At 41.1% G+C, this 19,656-nt stretch overlaps 1 protein-coding gene across 2 annotated transcripts; it reads left to right on the plus strand.

Moving 5' to 3' along the window:
- The first annotated feature begins 44 nt into the window (after positions 1 to 44).
- Positions 45 to 17,545, plus strand: parp4 (poly (ADP-ribose) polymerase family, member 4). 2 transcript variants are annotated; one of them, XM_056389459.1, is made up of 33 exons: positions 45 to 177; positions 928 to 1,055; positions 1,333 to 1,558; positions 3,047 to 3,176; positions 3,748 to 3,826; positions 3,923 to 4,027; positions 4,616 to 4,774; positions 5,086 to 5,223; positions 5,387 to 5,554; positions 6,238 to 6,389; positions 6,964 to 7,095; positions 8,020 to 8,118; positions 8,351 to 8,534; positions 8,757 to 8,898; positions 9,767 to 9,912; positions 10,082 to 10,213; positions 10,557 to 10,643; positions 10,836 to 11,000; positions 11,698 to 11,744; positions 11,988 to 12,069; positions 12,587 to 12,724; positions 12,807 to 12,996; positions 13,403 to 13,473; positions 13,696 to 13,883; positions 13,998 to 14,097; positions 14,236 to 14,406; positions 14,670 to 14,750; positions 15,316 to 15,396; positions 15,585 to 15,680; positions 15,854 to 16,024; positions 16,111 to 16,182; positions 16,454 to 16,519; positions 16,608 to 17,545. In XM_056389459.1, exons 2-33 carry the CDS (start codon positions 930 to 932, stop codon positions 17,406 to 17,408), a joined length of 4,725 nt encoding a protein of 1,574 aa, XP_056245434.1. In that variant the 5' UTR covers positions 45 to 177; positions 928 to 929; the 3' UTR covers positions 17,409 to 17,545. The 2 variants fall into 2 exon arrangements, with proteins under 2 accessions (XP_056245434.1, XP_056245435.1); XM_056389460.1 differs by having other exon boundaries at positions 15,854 to 15,994.
- The last annotated feature ends 2,111 nt before the right edge of the window (positions 17,546 to 19,656 follow it).

The following is a 19,656-nucleotide window of genomic DNA, read 5'->3' on the forward strand; positions in this document are numbered from 1 at the left end:
ACAACCTTTATTTTGAAAACACACCGGAAGCTCAAACAACCTGATACAAAACCAGCTGTGGCAGTACATTATTCTTCAGTATTTCATCCATGGATGTATTATAAGACGCGATACATGACCTGACGTCAGCCTATGCTTTTTGACAACAGCTTCGGGAGTATCGCCAGGACGTTTACGGTTAAGTAAACATCAAGTGTCTTTATTTAACCAGACGTCAGATAACGACAAGTCTCATTTCGTAGACGTTACCTTTACGTGCTAAATGGTGCAGAGAGCTAGCTAAACGAGTTTTAACGGCTACTGATGCACTTTACTGGACATTTTGTGACGCCTTCACATCGCTAACTTTGTTAATTGTTTAATGTTTTGTTTGTTTGTTTTCATTCATTATTCGGTAAATAAACAAATATATACATATATATATATATATATGCAGTCCTTCTAACGTTATAATCATTTCCAGGTGCGCTGGAAACATATATATATATATATGTAAATTTGTGTGTATTACGTCAAAAAGGTAATTTGACAGTTGTGTAGAGTGGCAAATGTTGTTTCCAGCGCACCTGGAAATGATTATAACGTTAGAAGGTGTAAACATTTATTTAGATACTTGCACATTGTGGCCTGTTTATGGGCTTTCTTGGGCTTTTATAGGATTTGCTTCCGCATTTGCTTCCCAGAAATACGCGTGTAGGTGTGTGTGCGTGCATACGTCCTTGCTTTTGTGTGTGTGTGTGTGTGTGTGTGTGTGTGTGTGTGTGTGTGTGTGTGTGTGTGTGTGTGCGCACGTGTGTGTGTTGTGTGTTATGGACTGCAAACCAGAAAGAAAGCCCTAACCCACTATTTTCTCCTTAAATGTAACGCAAAAACAACTGGTATTATATATTCTGACAACTTTTTTGGGGGTGTGTCCTGTCCTTACAGGCATGGCTTTGTTTGAGAACTGCTCCTTGTTATTGGATCTGAAAACTTTGCCCTTCAAGGAGAAGAAGAGGCTGAAGTCAGCAGTAACAGAGAATGGAGGCAACATTTCCTTTGTGGTCAATAAACAGGTCAGTGGGTGTGATCAGTCCCTGCTGTAGGTGGTAGCTTGTTACCAAGTTGTTTCCAGATATGTCAGGCTTTTTTTTATTAACAACTAAATATAATCCATCTCCAATATGATAAATGAAGAAGCAGCCATGTCATCCTAGTGGCACAACCAACAGAAACATGGCAGACATGCATGCTGCCACCTTCTGGTGTTCGTCTGCTTCTAGAGCACTCCCTCCTATAGGATAAGTTCATATCCATTAACAAAAAAAAATCACGACTTTTCATTTCTCATAGTGCTCTCTGATAGTGACCAGCGATGTGTCCAACCTGAGCTCCAACAGGCTGCGTAGCATCCAGAAGTACGAGACTCCCGTGGTCGGGGTGGAGTATGTGTACAGCTGTCTGGACAGAGGAGCTCTTCTGCCTGTGGATGGATACAAGCTGGAGACATCCGCTCCCTCTGATTTTTCAACCCCTCCTCTTGTTCTCCCCTCGCCGAGGTCAACTCCATTGTCACAAGGTACTATCTTTATAGCCAGTAATTCTCTTAAAAAAACCCACATATTCATAGATACTAACCAGATACACAAAATAAAACAGGGTAAGAAAAATCGCTGAGAACTGTCAGGTTCTTGGCTCTCCTTGTATTTTATATGAACATCACATATGGACTCACAATGTTTTAAAGACAAAAACACCTTCATCAGGTCAGCAGGTCTTTGTTTCACCAGTCTTTAAAATTCACTTATAAGTCATATTACTCAAATAACAATCAATCTATACTTTGCCTCTGCTTTTGGTAGATTGATAATAGGAGGGAGTGAACATTGTGATTTAATCAATAGCTATTAAATAAAAAATTATTCTTACAGGTTCTCTGTAATAATTCATTTCACATTTCTTGTTAGTTTGGAGTAAATAGAGGAAGAATTGACTAGTTAGCAGAAGTAGCAATGGCTGCTATTGTTAGTTGTGTGACGTGAGTACAAACTCAAAGTAAACTTCCCAAAATTGAGAGGAAACAATATCACATTTCTTCCAGTGCTGGTTCCAAAACAAAACTGTGGGAGAACCAGGACATTATTTAATGCACATCAGACTTTAATTAGCTTCTGGAGTCAGGCCTGATTATCTTCCACACCATTTAATCAACAGATGATGTCTAAAAATGTTTCATGGACACAACAATGATAAATGTGAATGTGAAATGAGTTAGAGATTATATAAAAATGCAGATTCCATGGATTCTCACTTTAAAATAAGATGTAGCTTTATGGATCCATGTTGGACAATTATGTGCTGTAACTGCAGCAGGAAATTAAAGGACCATGATGGTGAAGCACCCCTCACCCTGATATCTGTAAATACACATTATTTACCTGTTTATGTATCAAACTTTGAAATTAAAATGAAATTTTGGTTGTTTTAAAATGTGCAGACAGGGTTTGTACTCTGTGCAGTCAGAGGAATGTAAAATGCTAATCATTCACTGTTTTTATTCCTGTGTCAACCAGTTACATTAGAGAGAGAAAAATCTGATCAGAGCCAGGACTCTACCCAGCTCCAGCACAATGACTCATGATTACACACTCGGTCGTTGCCTTTCAGCACAGACACAAGTCATGAGTGTCTTTGCTTATCAAAACCGGCTCAGTAGTTTTGCCTTCCCACTTCCACAGAAATATATGGACATTCTGATTAAAAACACAGTTTAACAGGTTCAACGACACATGAGTCTTTAGCCCAGATAAAGGCTGTGTTTGCTCAACAGGTGTGTCCACTATTGCACTTTGTCACACATTCAGATCTTCTTTAGTGTGAATTCAAACCTGCAGCAGTGTTGTATAAAGAGCGTTTTGTTGTGTGTGTATATGTAACCATCCATCTGTCACATTGTTTACATGGTATGTGTGTACGCGGGGTTAAATGCATACCAGCTCTTGCAGAACATTAAACGCGAGGTTGAGTGAGTCGTGAACGTTTGTCTGTTCTGTCCTGGGCTCTGTAGCGTCCAAAGCACCGACGAGCACAGCTGTTGCTGAGCAACCCAAAGAGCCGGCCGAGTCTATGGACTCCGTCAGTCGGACTCAGAGGACAGAGACTCCTGAGAAAAGCGGAAATATCCTGGAAAAGTTCAGGTGTGAAAAAACAATCATCCTCACATCAGCCTGGACAATAAACAACAATAAAAACATTTACATTTATTGTGCAAATGATTAAAGGTTCAGCCTCGTCTTCATTGTCCTTGTTAAAAACATTTCTTTAGTATTTTTTATACATAGTATTTAAAGTATCACACTGTATTGACAATGGAGTTATATTTCTGGCATAGTTATAATAAATATGAAGCCTTCATGAAACTTATTGGCAACTTTTGGCTTTATTTAAGCTGCTATTTCATAAAAACTTTGCAACAATCTCATTTGGGGAGAGTCTTGGTGTTTGCCCAGATTTGTTTTCCTCTCTTTTACCATTCCCTCTTCCTTCAGCCAAATAATTAAAGGATTGTTGTACTAAAGAGAGTGACTTTTGCACAACCACCGGCCACCTGAGGGTGAATTCAAATGTCACTGTTACCAATTCAAATATAAAGTTGCACCCCCCACAGCTCTAGTCAAATAAGCACTGCTCACACTTTGTCACATTCCCATATAACAGATGAAATATCACTGATCTTTTCTATTTTTTATTTTTTTTTAAATTACACAGAATTTACACGGAGACTGATTCTGATCTTCCATCGTATCCGGATAATTTTCAAGTGGCCAAGTATTCAGTCTTTGAAAAGGTAAAGCTTCAATTTTTTTTTTTTAAAAACCTGATTACTACTGCTGTTATAGTGACACTAGAATTGCCATTGTTAATAACATACATTTCTCTGAAGATAAACAGCAACACATGGTGTGTGCTGGAGCTGCAGAGCGTCAAAGGAGAGAAAGGACGGCTGTACCGTGTGGTCAGGTACTGGAAGAATAATACAGGAGCCAAGGTATGAAGTCTTTTGTATGTTACTGCTTGCACTGCATGTCAACTTTGTGAGCTTAGTATAGAAAACACAGAGTGATCTCATTGTCTTCTGCAAATAATGCTAAACACTGTATATATGTCTCTTACTATATCTTTGTTTGTGCTGTTTGTTTGTGTTTGGAATTGACCTGTAAGTTCTCCGATGATTCTGTTGTTTGTCTTTTGTTGCTTCAAGAACTCACATATTAAACTATTGTAAGCTGTATAAGCTGATGTTTTCCTTTATGCTGTCTATTGTAGGATGCTATAGAAGTAAACAGAATTTAAAAGGTATTTGCAAAAGTGTTGAACCAATGTGGAATTGTAAGATTTTTTCAATTTGTATACCAAAATAGTGTAACTACAATTATTCAAATCTCCCCCAGAATGTCCTCAGTATCAGAGACAACATTTAAACCATCATAAGACATTGTACTGTAATGTAAACCGTCCAGTGAAACCAGCCCAAGTTCTTTAGTGATGGTCATCAATTTTTACCCCGATCAAAGGCACAAGTAATCAGAATGTAAAAAATAAAAATAAAAGGACATGTCTGTGTTTGTGCCAACAGAAGGAGGCGATGAAGGATATGCTGGTGTTTCTGTCCACGTCAGAGGAAGCTCTGGAGATGTACCAGGCTCTGAGAGAGACCTTCAAGACTACAGGTCTGCAGCTGAGGAGCAGCATCCCTCCACAGGCCCGCGACCTGGGTTCCTCCCCCCTGCAGCAGGTCCAAGACAGACACTGCACATCACAGTTTCTATAACGGTTTACACATTTTGCTGCGACTCCCTGGTTTGTTGCAAGGCATTGTGGAAAGCATCAAAGACACTACTTTTTATATATATTTTTATATGAAGTTTACAGTATGTTCTGCATTTTTTAATATGCCACAATATTGTGTTAGTAGGATTTTGAGCCAGACTTTGTGTTACTGTGATGTCTGAAGCCTGAGGAATCACTGCTGCTGGACATTTGTGTGCTGTAGCTGAAGCTAATGAGCTGATTAGGTGATTTCCATGTGCTTTGTTTGGCTGACAGCTGCTGCTGGAGGAGAAACTGAACACAGGAAGCTTATCACAGGAGGTGGCCGTTTTTGTGGAGATGCTGTGGACTGAGGCCGTGGGCTTACTCAGCAACATCCTCAGAGTTTCAGTCAACAAGCTCAGCCTCAATGATGTAAGTTTTTCTCCGTGGATTGTTCTGTAAAGTTTCAGTGTAATGTCAGACTCCTGAAAGCAGCTGTCCCATCAGCCTGTTGTTCGTTTTGACTTCCAGAGAAGCCTCTCATCATGGATCTCATTAGAATTACACTTATACTCCGTGCCTTGTGTATGTGTAGGTGACCAGGGCGGAGGGCTTGTTGCTTCAGGCTCAGAGGAAGCTAAAGGAGGAAAATCCTACAGAGGTGGTGTCTCTCCTGGCAGAGTTTTACACCCTGCTGCCGCACTGGATGCCCCAGTTATCCCCCGATGCCAAGCTCATCTCTCAGAAACTGGACCTCTGTCAGGTAACAGAGAACATACACTAAAGACAGATACACACATACAAACATAAAGAACTCAACATTCATGTCTTTGTGCTTGCGCACTAGGTGTGTCTAAAATCAAGCAGGTTCTTAGTCTGTGTCGTGTTCACACTGGGAGTGACCAAGTGAAGCAAAGCCGTCGGTATACATACAAAAAAAAACCTGTTAATCAGTGTGCTGTTGATGAACACTATTGTCCCACAATGCCATGCACAAACTCAAGAAGCTAAACACAGCATCAAAAACTTAAACTGAGTTCTGGATGGCAGTGAAACAAACAAAAAAGTGTCACTCCAGAGTCGCAGGTTGACATGCATCGGTGCACATGTTTCCTCTTAGTGCAACACATTCATAGGTGTGTCTGATAAACACTGATAAATACTCTTAAACACACTTAGTGATTGGCAGTTTAGATTAGATTTAAATCTGATATTGTTACATCAACACATTGTTTGTGGTGATTATCGTGTTTTCTTTTCAGCTTGTAGTTTTTCTCTGAGCTCTTTGGCTTCTGAAGCCGTGTAGTACATTTATGTTATTGTATGGTATTCAAAACTTCCATTATAATAATAATATATAATGAAATATAATTATAAATAATGGTCACCACTGTCCCATGTGCATATTCAGGCTTAAAATAAACACAATCATTTCTGTTCGTCAAGTTAATTAGAGATCTGCTGAACGTGAGTGAGATGACTCTGAGAAGCCCCGCCCCTTCCTGTCTGGGAAACTACCGCGCTCTGAGGTGCAGCATTGAGACGGTTCCCTCCAGCAGCTCCGAGTTTCAGGCCGTGACTGCTCTGCTGCGGGACAGGTAGCGTACAGCCTCAGAAATGCTTGTATGTCTGATATTCAGGAGAGAAGAACCTGTTTGCAGTGACCCAGTGCTTCTCAGCTGCAAAACACACACGTCCATTCACAAAACCTGGTGCAAATGAACACCACCTGTTATTTGTGTCCCTATTTAGTCTTTTCACTCTTCTAGTGGTTTTATATATCCACCCTGCAGCCTTTTTGACAGCTTCTCTGCTCCACTTTTCTCTCCACTTTCAAACAAAACTACAGTCTTCCTTAAGTTAGACAGACAGCACTCAGACAGACAGCATATTCTAATAAATTGCCCAGTAAGTATCTGAAGAGTTGAATGCAGTTTGATCTTAATCAGCCTTTCCCTCTCTGAAGATATAGAAAATACGGAAACAGAACATTGTTCACCAAAGGGACATGACATTCAAGTTAACTGTGATATATAAGAATGAATGTAAATATTAGAGTGGTAGAAAAAGCAACCCACAACTCTGACACACACTGTGGAGCGTTTTCTGTGTAGACAGTGGTGTCCATCCGTACACTTTATAACTATATATTCATCCACCTGTGCTTCGCAGCAAGGTGCAGATCCAACAGGTTCTGCGTGTCAGCCGAGGGGTGGAGCTTCAGACATTTAAGGGTGAGCTCGGGAACATTAAGCCACTCCTCCATTCCTCCAGCCCCAGCAACTTTGTAGGAATCCTTTCCCGGTGAGCTCACACACACACACACACACACACACACACACACACACACTAACACACACTGTGGATACTGTGTTGACAGAAATCTAAAACCAAGCCTTGATGAAATGTAATTAGATTTGATGGGAAGACCAGATAATTGTCTCTAAATAGGGGCGAGTCTCCGTAATGTGACACACAAGCACACACACAAAAACAGTTCAGTAGTGGTGTGTAATATAATGCAAGACATACACGAATTATTATAATGGAAATTTCACACACTCAATTAACGATGTCTCTGTTTTTGACATATTGTATGTTGTGAAAAGTGACCTACTTCCTTCTTCCTACTCACACACTGAAGAACAGCCTCCCATTTTATCTTATTGAGCATCCTGAGATCCAGCTCCTCAGTCAGAGGGAAATTGTTGTTGTCGGATGATGATCCCAGGTGTTGTTGCACAGAAACCGATGAAATTCAAATTTCTGAGAGGAAAGGTTCTTTACTTTTTGAATTTCAAAAGCCAGACTGTCTGCAGAATGGGAATGCACCACCAGAGGAGCATTATATATTCTTTTACTTTTTGAAAGAAAAGTTAGAGACGTTTGATGAAGTTAAGTTTTCCCGACGTCATTCTACAGAGTTGGTCGATAAATAAAGTTCAAGCAGTGACCTTCTGTCTGATATTTTTTTTTATTGGATCACTCAGAAAACAGTCAGCCAATCAGAAGAGAGGCTCAGATCCTCTCTTCTGATTGGCTCACCGACCTGTTGTTACTAGAGCTCCAGAGAGAAGCCTGAGAGAGGAGATGTAAAACTACAAACATGAAAAAAATAAAACACTTTAAAATAATAAAATATGGGACCTTTAAATCAAAAATTAAATCAATTAAGACATCTGCCTTGAACTTTTATTTTGTAACCCAGTATTTTCACTCTCTCTTTAGTGGTCTGCTGTTGCCCCGTGTTGGAGTGGAGCATCATGGGATAGAGAGAACAGACACTGGTAATCTGGGCAGTGGAATCTACTTCACTGATGCCATTAGGTTAGTAATGTTTTGGCATATAACACCATTAACGTTAACTTGTCCTTAATCTATTTACAAGAACAGGTAAACCCAAAACAATTTAAAAAGCGTGAAAATATATTTTAAGAAAAGGTGATAATGTTTTGGTGAGCCTGTGGTCCTCAGCTACATTATTTCATCATCTGGTGGAAACAACACGGCCATCTTTAGAGTAACCATGTCTTTCATTCTCCATGTCCTCGGTCCACAGCACCAGTCTGAAATACTCCAAGTGCAGCGTGACAGACGGCTCTCGGCTGCTGTTGGTGTGCGATGTGGCGTTAGGAAGTTGCAAGGACGTCCACAAGAGAGACCTCATGCTGACCGAAGCCCCTGAGGGACACCACAGCGTGCATGGAGTCCGCCGCAGCCGTAACACACACTCCGAGTTTGAGGTAGAAAGTGTGTGTGTGAATATAGATAGAACGATAAATTGATAAATGAACAGACCCCCTAATGAACTGATTTTCATATCTCATATGGGACATGGATCAGTTGTTTATCCTGACAATGTGAACCCATCAAATTGATGTACAGCTAAGATTTTTAATTCTGATTTGAACCACTTGTCGTTCGGGGTTAGGGCACTCTAACGTATAATTATACCTGTGCTCCAGGATGATGAGTATGTGGTCTACAGTCCTGATCAAGTGAAACTGAAGTACGTGGTACAGTTCAGCATCGAGGGAGACCAGCTGAAGGAGTTCAGTCCTACCATCAACAACTCCGCTGAGCCGTGTCTGCCTCCATCTGATCAGAGTGAGCGCCAAATACCTCCTAAGGGTTTTCTTAAACATTAACACAACAATTTTGCGGTTCTTAAAGATGTTTTTTAAACCACTTTGATAAACTCAAAATGATATCACAATACAGTTCTCCAGTCTACTCAGCTTAAGTGTGGAGAGTTTTACTTCAGAACAAAGGAAAAACAAAGAGGCAGAGTTTAAATTCAGAGTTTAGTGTTCCATGATGGTCTTAATTCATTTTCAGACATAGAATCTCATGCTATCAAATTCATTTTAAGAGTAAACATTTTACATCATGTTCCGGCACTGCTTTTACCTGCTGGTTTTAAAGGTGCGGTTACAAACACATTTTGGAGTCTTGCTAACCATTAAATCACCGCAGACTCCTTCATCACATTTCCATGCAGACGTCATTGAACCATTAACGTTCTTCAAGAGTGTCTGCAAGTCTTTCAGTGTTGTAAATCATGTCACCCTGGGGTCTTAATGAATGTGGAGATAAAATGAGTTGATTCCATGTGGCATTGATGATGTGGGTAATAATAATGATGAAATGAAAAACAGAAATAGACTTGTACTGTCCTAAATACACTGTAGAGAAATAGTAACTATGAGAATGTGTTGAGACACAAGGAGGCGATGGAATCTAATCTGCTGTAAGTTAGGGTGGTGTTTTGGGTCTTGCAGTACAGGCATTGTGTTTTATCAATGAGAATTACTGCAGTAATACAGACTGGTTTTATTTTCACATTCATCTGTTGAAATACTTGGTTTTACATATATTTAAATTTACTTGCAATTTGTTTAACTCCACTCTGATGTGTTCTCTGTGTTGTCATGATTGCAGTGCAAGTAAATTTTGTGTGTGTGTTTGTGTGCAGCACCCTCTTTGGATTTGGATGACGGGGTTGAAAAGATTAAAAACCCCCTGGAGGATGTGACAGCTGGACTGTTGGACAGCTCTGGCGAGCAGCTCCCTCTGCAGGCCGTCCACGTGAAGTGCAAACTGATGGATCTGCTCTCTCAGGTGATCTTTGTTTTTTGTTTTTCCTGGCTTCGTTTTAATGGTTGATTTGATCTAACCTGCTAAAATGCATCACACTACTGGATAGAAACTGTTACCGACTGCTGCGTTTATTGGCTCACATCTCACATAAGGCACTGACGGTTTGTCTCTCATCTCTTTCCTCCTTAAGGTCATCATTTTCCAGAAATACACCAACACGAGCTCCGTGCCCATTGAGGCAAAGTATGTCTTCCCATTGGACGATTCTGCAGCAGTGTGTGGATTTGAAGCTTTCATCAACGGGAAACATGTGGTGGGAAAGGTAACTTCTTCTCAGTTACTCTGTTCTTTTATTATCTAATATCTTATTTCTGTATTATATTATTTTGAGATAGTGATAATGATAATATATTGTAAATGTCACCACTGTCAATGACGCAGTTCAATTTCATGTTCTCATTAAAAAGTTGGCACTGGGAGTTCACATCTGTTTTATCACACCAGCTGTTCAGTATGACTCTGATACCGTATAGATATATTTTCAGGCCGTCATTGTACTACGCCGTGCAACAAAACCACACCCACCGGTGCAAAGTATAAAATTAGCATGAAGGATAATTATCCAAACCAGTTTAACCTTGTTGTTGTGTCTGTGTGGTTCTCAGGTGAAAGAGAAAGAGGCGGCTCGTAAGGAGTACAAGCAGGCTATTGAGAAAGGCCACGGAGCGTATCTCATGGACCAGGATGCCCCTGTATGTCCACCCTCAACACACATCATCATGCTGAGTCAAGCTCAATTCTGACTAATCCATCATTATACCAGAGTATTTTCTAGCCCATTTCCATAGCGTTTCATTAATGAAATGAAAAGTTTGTGATTAATCTGACACTTAAAAATGTATTTTTTACACTGGTTGTGACAAAGTTTTTTGTGCTCGCTGCAGGACGTGTTCACAATCAGCGTGGGCAACCTGCCGCCCGGCGCCACCGTCCTCATTAAAGTTACCTTCGTGTCTGAGCTGATCATCAGGCGTGGGGGTATTCTTTTCTCCCTGCCTGGGAGTGTGGCTCCGTGGCAGGAGAGTGCAGCACTCAACCAGACCACACAGGTAACGAGAGCCTGGATGAGAGGCTTGTTATTAGGCAGACTGTCAGTAGAGTGAAAAATGGCAAAAGGTCCCTATGGAAGCAAAAAAAAAAAACCCAGTGAGAACACAGACAGAGGGCAGAGTCTACTGTTGTACTGTGTGTGCGTGTGTTGGCTCCTTATTATCCTTCTGGTGAATGTTTCACATGTGTGTGTCAGTTAAAAAGCAGAAACACACTATGACACATCGAAACGAGTTTTTACGCTGGTTGTGAGGTAAAAACACACACACACACACACACACACACACACACACACACACACACACCTTTTGTGCAATATCCCTTATCTGCTGCTAGTTTTGGTTTATTTAAATATCTTTTGAACATATTGTATTATTACCTATTATTAATCTTTTTTTATGGACACTTTGCGGTTCTCTTTCTGCCCACTGGCCACTTTGCTGCTGTGAAACTGCAAATTTCCCCACTGAGGGACTTTCACCGCAGGAGCGATTATAAACAGAGGCCAAGTGTTGTTGTTTCAGTTTATTTGTTCATGTTGCTGCATCAGGTTTGTTTCTACCGATCTGATCTGGTGCTGATTGTCTCGAGGATATTGGATCTCATGTCGTAGTGTGTGAGAAACTCGACACTGAAAGTAAAATGACTGTTAATGGTCTTATCTGTTTTGTGTGTTTGTGTGTTGTTGCTCAACAGGTCACTGTGGAGAAGGTGTGTGTGACTGACAAGGCAGCAAGTACAAGGTGTTTTTTTGGGGCTTTTTTAATACAAAATTATTTTTTAATCCATTTTTCATGAAATCCGACTCCATCTTTAGTGCTGAATATTATTTGTGTTGTGTGGGGAAACAGTGGATCTAGTGACTAGTTAATCAACAAATGATTAAATAAGAATTTGTTATTTATCAAGTAAAACTTATGGATAGAAAATTGTTTCTCTCCCTAGAGACACTTAAATGTGTCTGATGTGTTGTTTCTTTCCCTCAGAGAGTTCACCCTAGACGTGTCGATTGAGATGCCCTATGAAATTGACACTGTGTATTGCCTCACTCACAAAGTCAAGATGAAGGTAATGTTGGTGTATTTCTGATTATGCAGATTGCTACATGGTTGCCAGTTATTTCCTCTGTCTCACTGGATTCACACAAAAGCCTGAAAAGTCTACAAACAGTTTTAGTGTAAGAGTTCTGTTTTTCTCTCTGGACTTCATAAGTTTGGAAATGAAAGAAAAATGGAGACACAAGTTTGCAAAATATGCTGAATGCCTTAATATTCAAAATGAATCAAGGTAACATGCTAGAAACTAGAAAATGTCTGTCAGTTTTAAAATTGAGACTTTGCACAACCTGCATTCAGGTGCTGAAATGATTACTGGATAAATTGAGTCTGTCAGCAGAGAATTTGTTCAGCTTCACCAAAATATGCCTGTTTTTCTGTGTTTTAACATCAGAAGTTGAGAAGTTCTTTTGTGTGCGTGTGTGTGTGTGTGTGTGTGTGTGTGTGTGTGTGTGTGTGTGTGTGTGTGTGTGTGTGTGTGTGTGTGTGTGTGTGCGTGTGTGTGTGTGTGTGTGTGTGTGATCCCATAGAGTACACAGTGTAAGGCAGTAGTGAGTGTGCTGCCAGGAGAGGTCATGGGTGCAGAGGGTTTCCAGCTGACAGTCACTCTGTCTGAGATCCACCGGCCCAGGATGTGGGTAGAGACCCACCCTGACAAGGACAGCCAGGTCAGTCGATGTGTCTGATTTCCTCTCTTTGTCTCATTTTGTTCCTTTTTTTAAAACCTTAATCTGCTGCTCTCTCCTCCAGGCCTGCATGTTGGTTTTCTATCCATACTTTGACATCGAGTCCATGTTTGTGCCCGATGAAGTCGTCCTGTTGCTGGACACGTCTGAGTCCATGAAGGGAGAGTCTCTCCACATGGCCCAGAGGATCGCCCTCCAGGTCCTCAAAACCCTCGGCCTTCACCTTAGACTCAATGTCATTTTATTTGGCACAGGTCGGTTTTGTCCTTTTAAGTTTTCATGAATACTGTGACAAAATTTTGAAAAGACAAAAGACAAGTTTGCAAGATGAGACAAAGCAGAACTCAGTGTTAAAGAGGAAGCTGAAATTAGAGATGACAGATAGTGAAAGGTATTAATAAAAATTAAATAATTGAAGTAAATCTTCAGTGTGTTCAAGAATAAAACTGCACGACACATTCTATGAATAAAGGAATAAAACCAGCACTTCTTTGGTAATCTGTTATCCACTCTTACATGCAGTAGTGTTTCTGCACTTCATCTCACATGAGCTGTGGAACATGGACATATAATTATTAAGATTATTCCCACCAGTACAAGAAAACTGTCTCAGGAGACATTCACTTTTCACATGGTTTTACTGTGTTTTTGTCTGGTCAGATCACACTGAAGCGTTCCTGACAGCACAGCCGCTCGCTGAATTTCATCAGGCAGCAGAGAACTTTATCAAGGTGAGTTCAACCTGGAAGCCATTTCTTGAAAGGAATACTGAATGTTGTTGACATGAAGCAAGCATATATTTCTTTAAATCAAAATTATAAAATACTTTATTATTTTCTGTGGTTATTTCTAATGATCAGTATGATTAACGTAGCTATAAAGTTCCACTGTATAACAAGTTATCTAACGCCGTAAACTATAAAACAAGTTATTTCCTTCATGTGGAATATCAGCGCCTCTCTCCAGTGGGAGGCAGCACCGAGCTGTGGCGGCCCCTGCGCGCTCTCAGCCTGCTGCCTCCGTCCGTCGGCACCAGGAACCTGCTGCTGCTGTCGGACGGCCACATCCAGAACGCAGAGCTCACCTTGCAGCTGCTCAGAGACAACGCTCAGCACAGCCGCCTCTTCACCTGTGGGCTCAGGTCTGAGTGGTTTGAGGGGTCAGGGTGTCTTGGAGGGGGTGGGTGGGTGGGTGGGTTGGTGGGTCGGGGGCATTTTAAAGGTGTGTTTTTACGTGTGTGTTTATGTCATGTCAGCCCGACAGCCAATCGGCACATGCTGAGAGCTCTGGCCCAGGCAGGGGGTGGAGCCTATGAATTCTTCGACACAAAAACCAAACACAACTGGGCAGAGAAGGTGAGATGACTACCTGCTATTAGTTATTGCTTCTTTCTTACCCAGATGAATCTCTAATGCAACGAGTTGTAAAATGTGACAAATATCCTCGCACACAGAATGAAATAACCACTGTTCACTGATCCGTTTTGACCACAGGTGGCATCTCAGGTGAAGCGTATTGCATCTCCTGGCTGCAGTTCAGTGTCAGTGAAGTGGCAGCAGTTCAACCCAAGGGCGCCCACTCCTGTGCAAGCCCCCAAACAGCTGCATGCTCTGTTCAGCAACTGTCACACCCTGGTTTACGGCTTCGTGCCACACTGCACCCAGGTACGCGGTGTATCTACGTGTCTGAAAACTGAATTTTAGCTCAATTGTTTAGTCCCTCAAATATTAAAAACTAGCGAAATATCCCCATTACAGTTTCCCAGAGCTCGATGCGACATCTTCAGATTGTTCGTTTTCTTTACCCACTTGTCAAAAACATGACAACATTTAATGTTCAATAATATGCAGCAAATCCATCATATTTAAAAAGCTAACCAGCAAATATTTGGCAAATTTCCTTGATAAGTGATTGTTATTTCACACAGGCCACCCTCCTTGGAAACCTGAGTGGGCAGGAGCTCAAAACCATAGTGTCAACCAGTGAGCTGCAGAAGACTAGAGGCACAGTAAGTCCACACACATTCACTCTCTACAGCAACTGGTCCACTGGCAATAATATCTGGCCTGTCAGCTTGTTTTGATAATCTGATTTTTTGGGGGGGGGTTTTACAATATCAGACATTTAGCTAAAATGTCCAAATAGAGAATCTACCGCCACCTGAACAATGCGTATTATCTGTGTTGAGAGTGAATGACACAAACAGTATCTGTATTAATATCAGCTCCTCACACGCCCCACCTCTTCCCCCATTTTTGGATTAGCCAGCTCGAGTCCAACCTGTGGCCCCTTTGCTTTCTCTCTCCCCAACTTTCCACTTACTCTCTCACTGTAGTTATCCAAATAAAGACTAACAAAGCAAATTCCAGTTGCATGTTTATCAATCAATTTCTTAACAGGACCTGCTGTGTATGTTTAATGTCAGCTGATCAAATTTTCAACTGAAAAAAAATAACACTGTAAAGAGGTGAAAGTAGTTCACCCTGCAGATACTGATGTAGGTTGAGGGCAATTGTCATTACCATAAAGATGATGAGGTGATGATCATAATGTGTGTTAATGTGTGTGTTCAGTTTCTTCACAAGCTCACAGCAAGGGCCCTGATCAGGGATTATGAAGACGGAAACCTGGATACCAATGAGGCCGAACATGAGGTGTGTGTGTGTGTGTGTGTGTGTGTGTGTGTGTGTGTGTGTGTGTGTGTGTGTGTGTGTGTGTGTGTGTGTGTGTGTGTGTGTGTGTGTGTGTGTGTGTGTCATTGAGTGTGGCCGAAAGCACCCTCCCACCTCAGTTTAGTCCAGTCTGAGCTCCACTTGCTGATGTGGATGTTTTGCTTTCCCAGGGGAAGAAAGAGGAGTTGAAGTCCTTCGTCATAGAGTTGAGCAAAGAGTTCTCCATTCTGTCTCAGTTCACCAGCTTCGTTGCCATTGAGGAAAGGGTTTGTGCAATTTTCAGATTCACATTTATACTGTTATTCGTATTTACTTCTGGTAGCTGTCCAGGACACCCACCTCACCTCCACCCCACTCACTTTACTCGCTGGGTTGTAATGTTTTGTCACATCATGTTTTGTAGCTTCCAACCAAACCAAACTCACCTACCTCGTTTCAGGACTCAGAAAAACCAGAGGAGGGTTTCACAGACATCCCCAAGTTGATCGCAGAAGAAGATGTGGACTTCCTCCGCTACATCAGCTGGACTTTACCTCAGGAGAGTTCAGAGGAAGAGATAGAGGACGAAGAGGAATACTCTGTGTGTTTACATTCATCTGAAGTTCTGGAGGTAGCATCACCCTGTGTGTAGTGTATTCACTGAGGAAGAGCAAAGTTAATAGGGATTTACTAATCCTGCATTTTTCTCTGTTGTAGGAAAGAACCCATTCTATGGGCCCAATTAAATGTGACATGGCACTCTCCAGCTCTTCAGATGATTCACTAATGGTTAGTCCCTCCATGCACGAACTACAGCTGCACATTTGCTATTTTGTGGGTCGACAAAAAAATGCATATTTTAGATTGAGCTTCTGTTCTTTAATGCATTGACAGTGTGAAGAAAAAATAAATACAACACGTAATAGGATAATAGGTCACAACAAACACATAAATAAAGCAGAGCAATGCACACTGCTCTGTCTTGTGTGTAGTGTATTGACAGAGGTAAAGCAAAGTTACTTGTTGGGATTTACTAATCCTGCATTTTTCTCTGTTGTAGAAAGAAACCCTTCTTACATCGGGAGTCCTACAAAGTTTGGAACACTCCGGCTCTTCAGATGAATCGGTAACGGTTATTATAGTGTTAAAAAATAACACTTAATAGGTTAAGTTCTGACCCCTTTTTTGTTTTCTTCATCTCTCTCCTTTTGTAGAGTCAGATTGAATTCTCTTCACCAATTGTGGGGCATCAAGAAGCCGCTGATTTCAGAGAGGCTAACAGCATGAGGTCCTCAGTACTGCTCAGAGGTTTGGAATTTCTTCCTGATTGCACGATTGTGAAGGGTCGTCTTCCTTCTCATCCCGCTCTTCCTCCTCCTCCTCCTCCTCCTCCTCCTCCACTTGCACAAGCCCAAGTTTTCGGCTCTCTAGTCCTTCCACCTCCACATCCCCTTGGATTCATTGGATCTCAGGTCAAGTCTCGTTCACACAAAATGTCTTATAGAGCTCTCGACATGCCACTTCCACTCACTTCCTCGGCGGACACTTGCGATAGTTTCGACAGGAGTTTTTCATGTTCCCAGCCACGGCAACGACGCACTTCACCTAAAATGACCGAGAAATCCAGGAGGCGGATACCAATGACATCTAAACCAACCCAGAGTCCCCCACTGATTCTTGACATGAAAAATGAGTGTCCAGTCATAAAGCCCCAAGATTTGAGTTTCACTGGCGCTGAAGTTGGAGACGAACTTTCAGCGACATTATTGTGCCACAGCAGACGTAGGGTCAAGGGCATAGAAACTGAATCTATGGAAATCATGGCTGACACAGCTGAACCCGCACCTCTCGTACATGTCCAGGAACCTGTGAGAAAACGTATGAATCGCTCTCAAATTATCGACGAATTTCTTGGGACATCGGCTACTCTCCGCCTCAAGTTGGACTCCAAAGAAGGAACTTATTTGAAGCACGTGCTGCAGAAAGTCTTTCTTTACCTCCGCTTTCCCCGATGACAAAAGGGATTCAGGCCGCTTCAGGTAGCCCTCCAGTAAAACTGGCCGCATCTGAATCAGCATTTGCTCAGTTCTTTAGCGAAGCAAGCAAGAGGCCCCCTCGTCTAAGGGCGGCTACAGTTGTTCGTTCCTGTGGGTGAGTCCTGAAACAATTTTTTTTTGATATGCCTTTGTTTAAAAAAGCTGGATAATAATTCTTCTAAACAATTTTTGTTGCCAAAATACTGGATACTCACTCTGCTTATTTTAATACTGGCAAGTTTCTGGGTGACAAAATGAAAACTGACTAAATCACCTGTATGTTCTACATATATATACACACACACACACACACACACACACACACACACACACACACACACACACACACACACACACTCACCGAGTACTTTATAAGGAACACCATACTAATACTGGGTTAGTTCATCCATTTGCTCTCAAAACAGCCTCATTTCTTTGTGGCACCTACTGACCTGTATCTGCAGGATTTTATGCACCAGATTGCTGCCACGTGATTGGCTGATGGGATAACTGAATGAATAAGCAGATGTACAGGTGTTCCTAATAAAGTGCTCAGTGAGTGCGTATGCATGTGCATGTATGCGTGTGAGCATAAGTGTGTGCTTACATTCACGTTTCCAGATGTATATGTGTTTATAATATCCAGCAGCTGTCGCACTGCTCTCAGTATTCACTGTGTGATTGTCCTGCTGTGATTCAGGAAAATATCGGCACCTCAGACTCTCAGCAGAAAATCACCAAGGTTCAACTGGACAAAGATCTTCCAGATGCAGCATTCAGTAAGATATTTTATAGTTTTATTGGGTCTGTTTGAATTTTGCCAGTTTACAGATGATGGCGTGCACGTGTATAAATTAAACCTAAGCTAAAATGTTAAAATATCAGCCGTAAAAAAGATGAATCGGGTGAACCACAGCACTTTTAGGCATGAATATTTTGAAAGCATAAGTTCAGGAGCAGAACCAATTTGGTTTACAATAGCAGTTTGCATAGACTGAAGCCAGGCTAACAGAATACATGGATACAGACGAGTCCGTGCGTTTGCAATTTAGTGTCTTGTTAGAGCTGTGGTTGTCAAGAATCTCAGTCTTGATCATGGGTCTGTAGTTGGATTTAATCATGGCCCATGTTAAAAAGCACAGTAGAAAGACAGGCCTTTGTTTTCAATGTGTTTTGTTTTATTTCTTCGAATTTCTTTAAAAATAAAAAAAGACTTATAGTTTGTTTTAGGATTGTATCTGTATCTGTATTCTGTAAAAAGTGACACATATACAGTCTGTGAATGTGTATTTTGTTTCCACTACAAGACTAGATATGTACCTGATAGAGATCACACAACATTAACAGTGGCCGAGCTTCATGTATGGCTGAATGAAAGTGTTGCTGCTGCATTAGAAAAACAAATGTCATCAGTTTGTCATCTCTCATCTCCCCATTTATATGTGTGTGAAACACAAATCTGTTGTTGTCTCACGCGATACAGATACTTGTTTTATTAAAATTAAGTGCATTATATTTATTTGTATTATTCATTGAGTAAGTTCTGTGGCCTCAGTTTGCACGCCTCTCTTCATGGAGGGAACAGAATCAGATGTTATGAGATCTTTAATGGAATTTAGACAAGGCTTGAATTTTCTTTGTTATCTGCAGTATATTTATGAAAAACCATGTTGAGTTTGGAATCAAACTAATAAAGGGGAAACTCCAGCTTTAGTCAAAGAGAAAAAATGTTTTTGCTTGCAGGGTCTCAGTATTTGGCTAACGGTGTTAATTGTGTTGCTTACACTAACAATCTTCAAGGTTGTGAGACATTGTTGTTTTAGCGACGTATTCATAACACTGCATAGGAAATGACAAGCTGTGTTATGTCTTTGTTGCAGGAGGGCTACTGGGAGTTAACCAATCAACTGGGAGAAGTTATAAATGTCAATGTCGACCTCTTTGCCAACAAGTACCTGAAAAGCAAAGGCATCAATTCTCTAGGTGAGAACTGTCGGAAGTTGCTTCAGGTCTGTCTCAGATCATTTGCACCAATCGTAATGCAGATGGACAGAAATACGTCATTCACTGAAGTAAAGGTAGCCTAATGTAAAAACACTAATTACTTAATAGTTAACAAATAAAAGGACTCAATGTTCTCAAGCACGTTGCGTAAACATTTTTTAATTACTTGGAGGTTTGTCTGTTTCCTATTGAGGAGTTTTAACTGCGTCATGTTGATCCTTGA

This window comes from Seriola aureovittata, chromosome 11 (assembly GCF_021018895.1).
Source record: "Seriola aureovittata isolate HTS-2021-v1 ecotype China chromosome 11, ASM2101889v1, whole genome shotgun sequence".
Lineage (NCBI taxonomy): Eukaryota > Metazoa > Chordata > Actinopteri > Carangiformes > Carangidae > Seriola > Seriola aureovittata.

What these genes read in the sequence shown, in the direction of transcription:
- parp4 (XM_056389459.1), top strand. Translation starts at nt 930, where the DNA reads ATGGCTTTGTTTGAGAACTGCTCCTTGTTATTGGATCTGAAAACTTTG. An exon ending in CCTTTGTGGTCAATAAACAG is followed by an intron (nt 1,056 to 1,332) that starts GTCAGTGGGTGT and finishes CATTTCTCATAG; the next exon opens with TGCTCTCTGATAGTGACCAG. An exon ending in TGATGGATCTGCTCTCTCAG is followed by an intron (nt 9,913 to 10,081) that starts GTGATCTTTGTT and finishes TTCCTCCTTAAG; the next exon opens with GTCATCATTTTCCAGAAATA.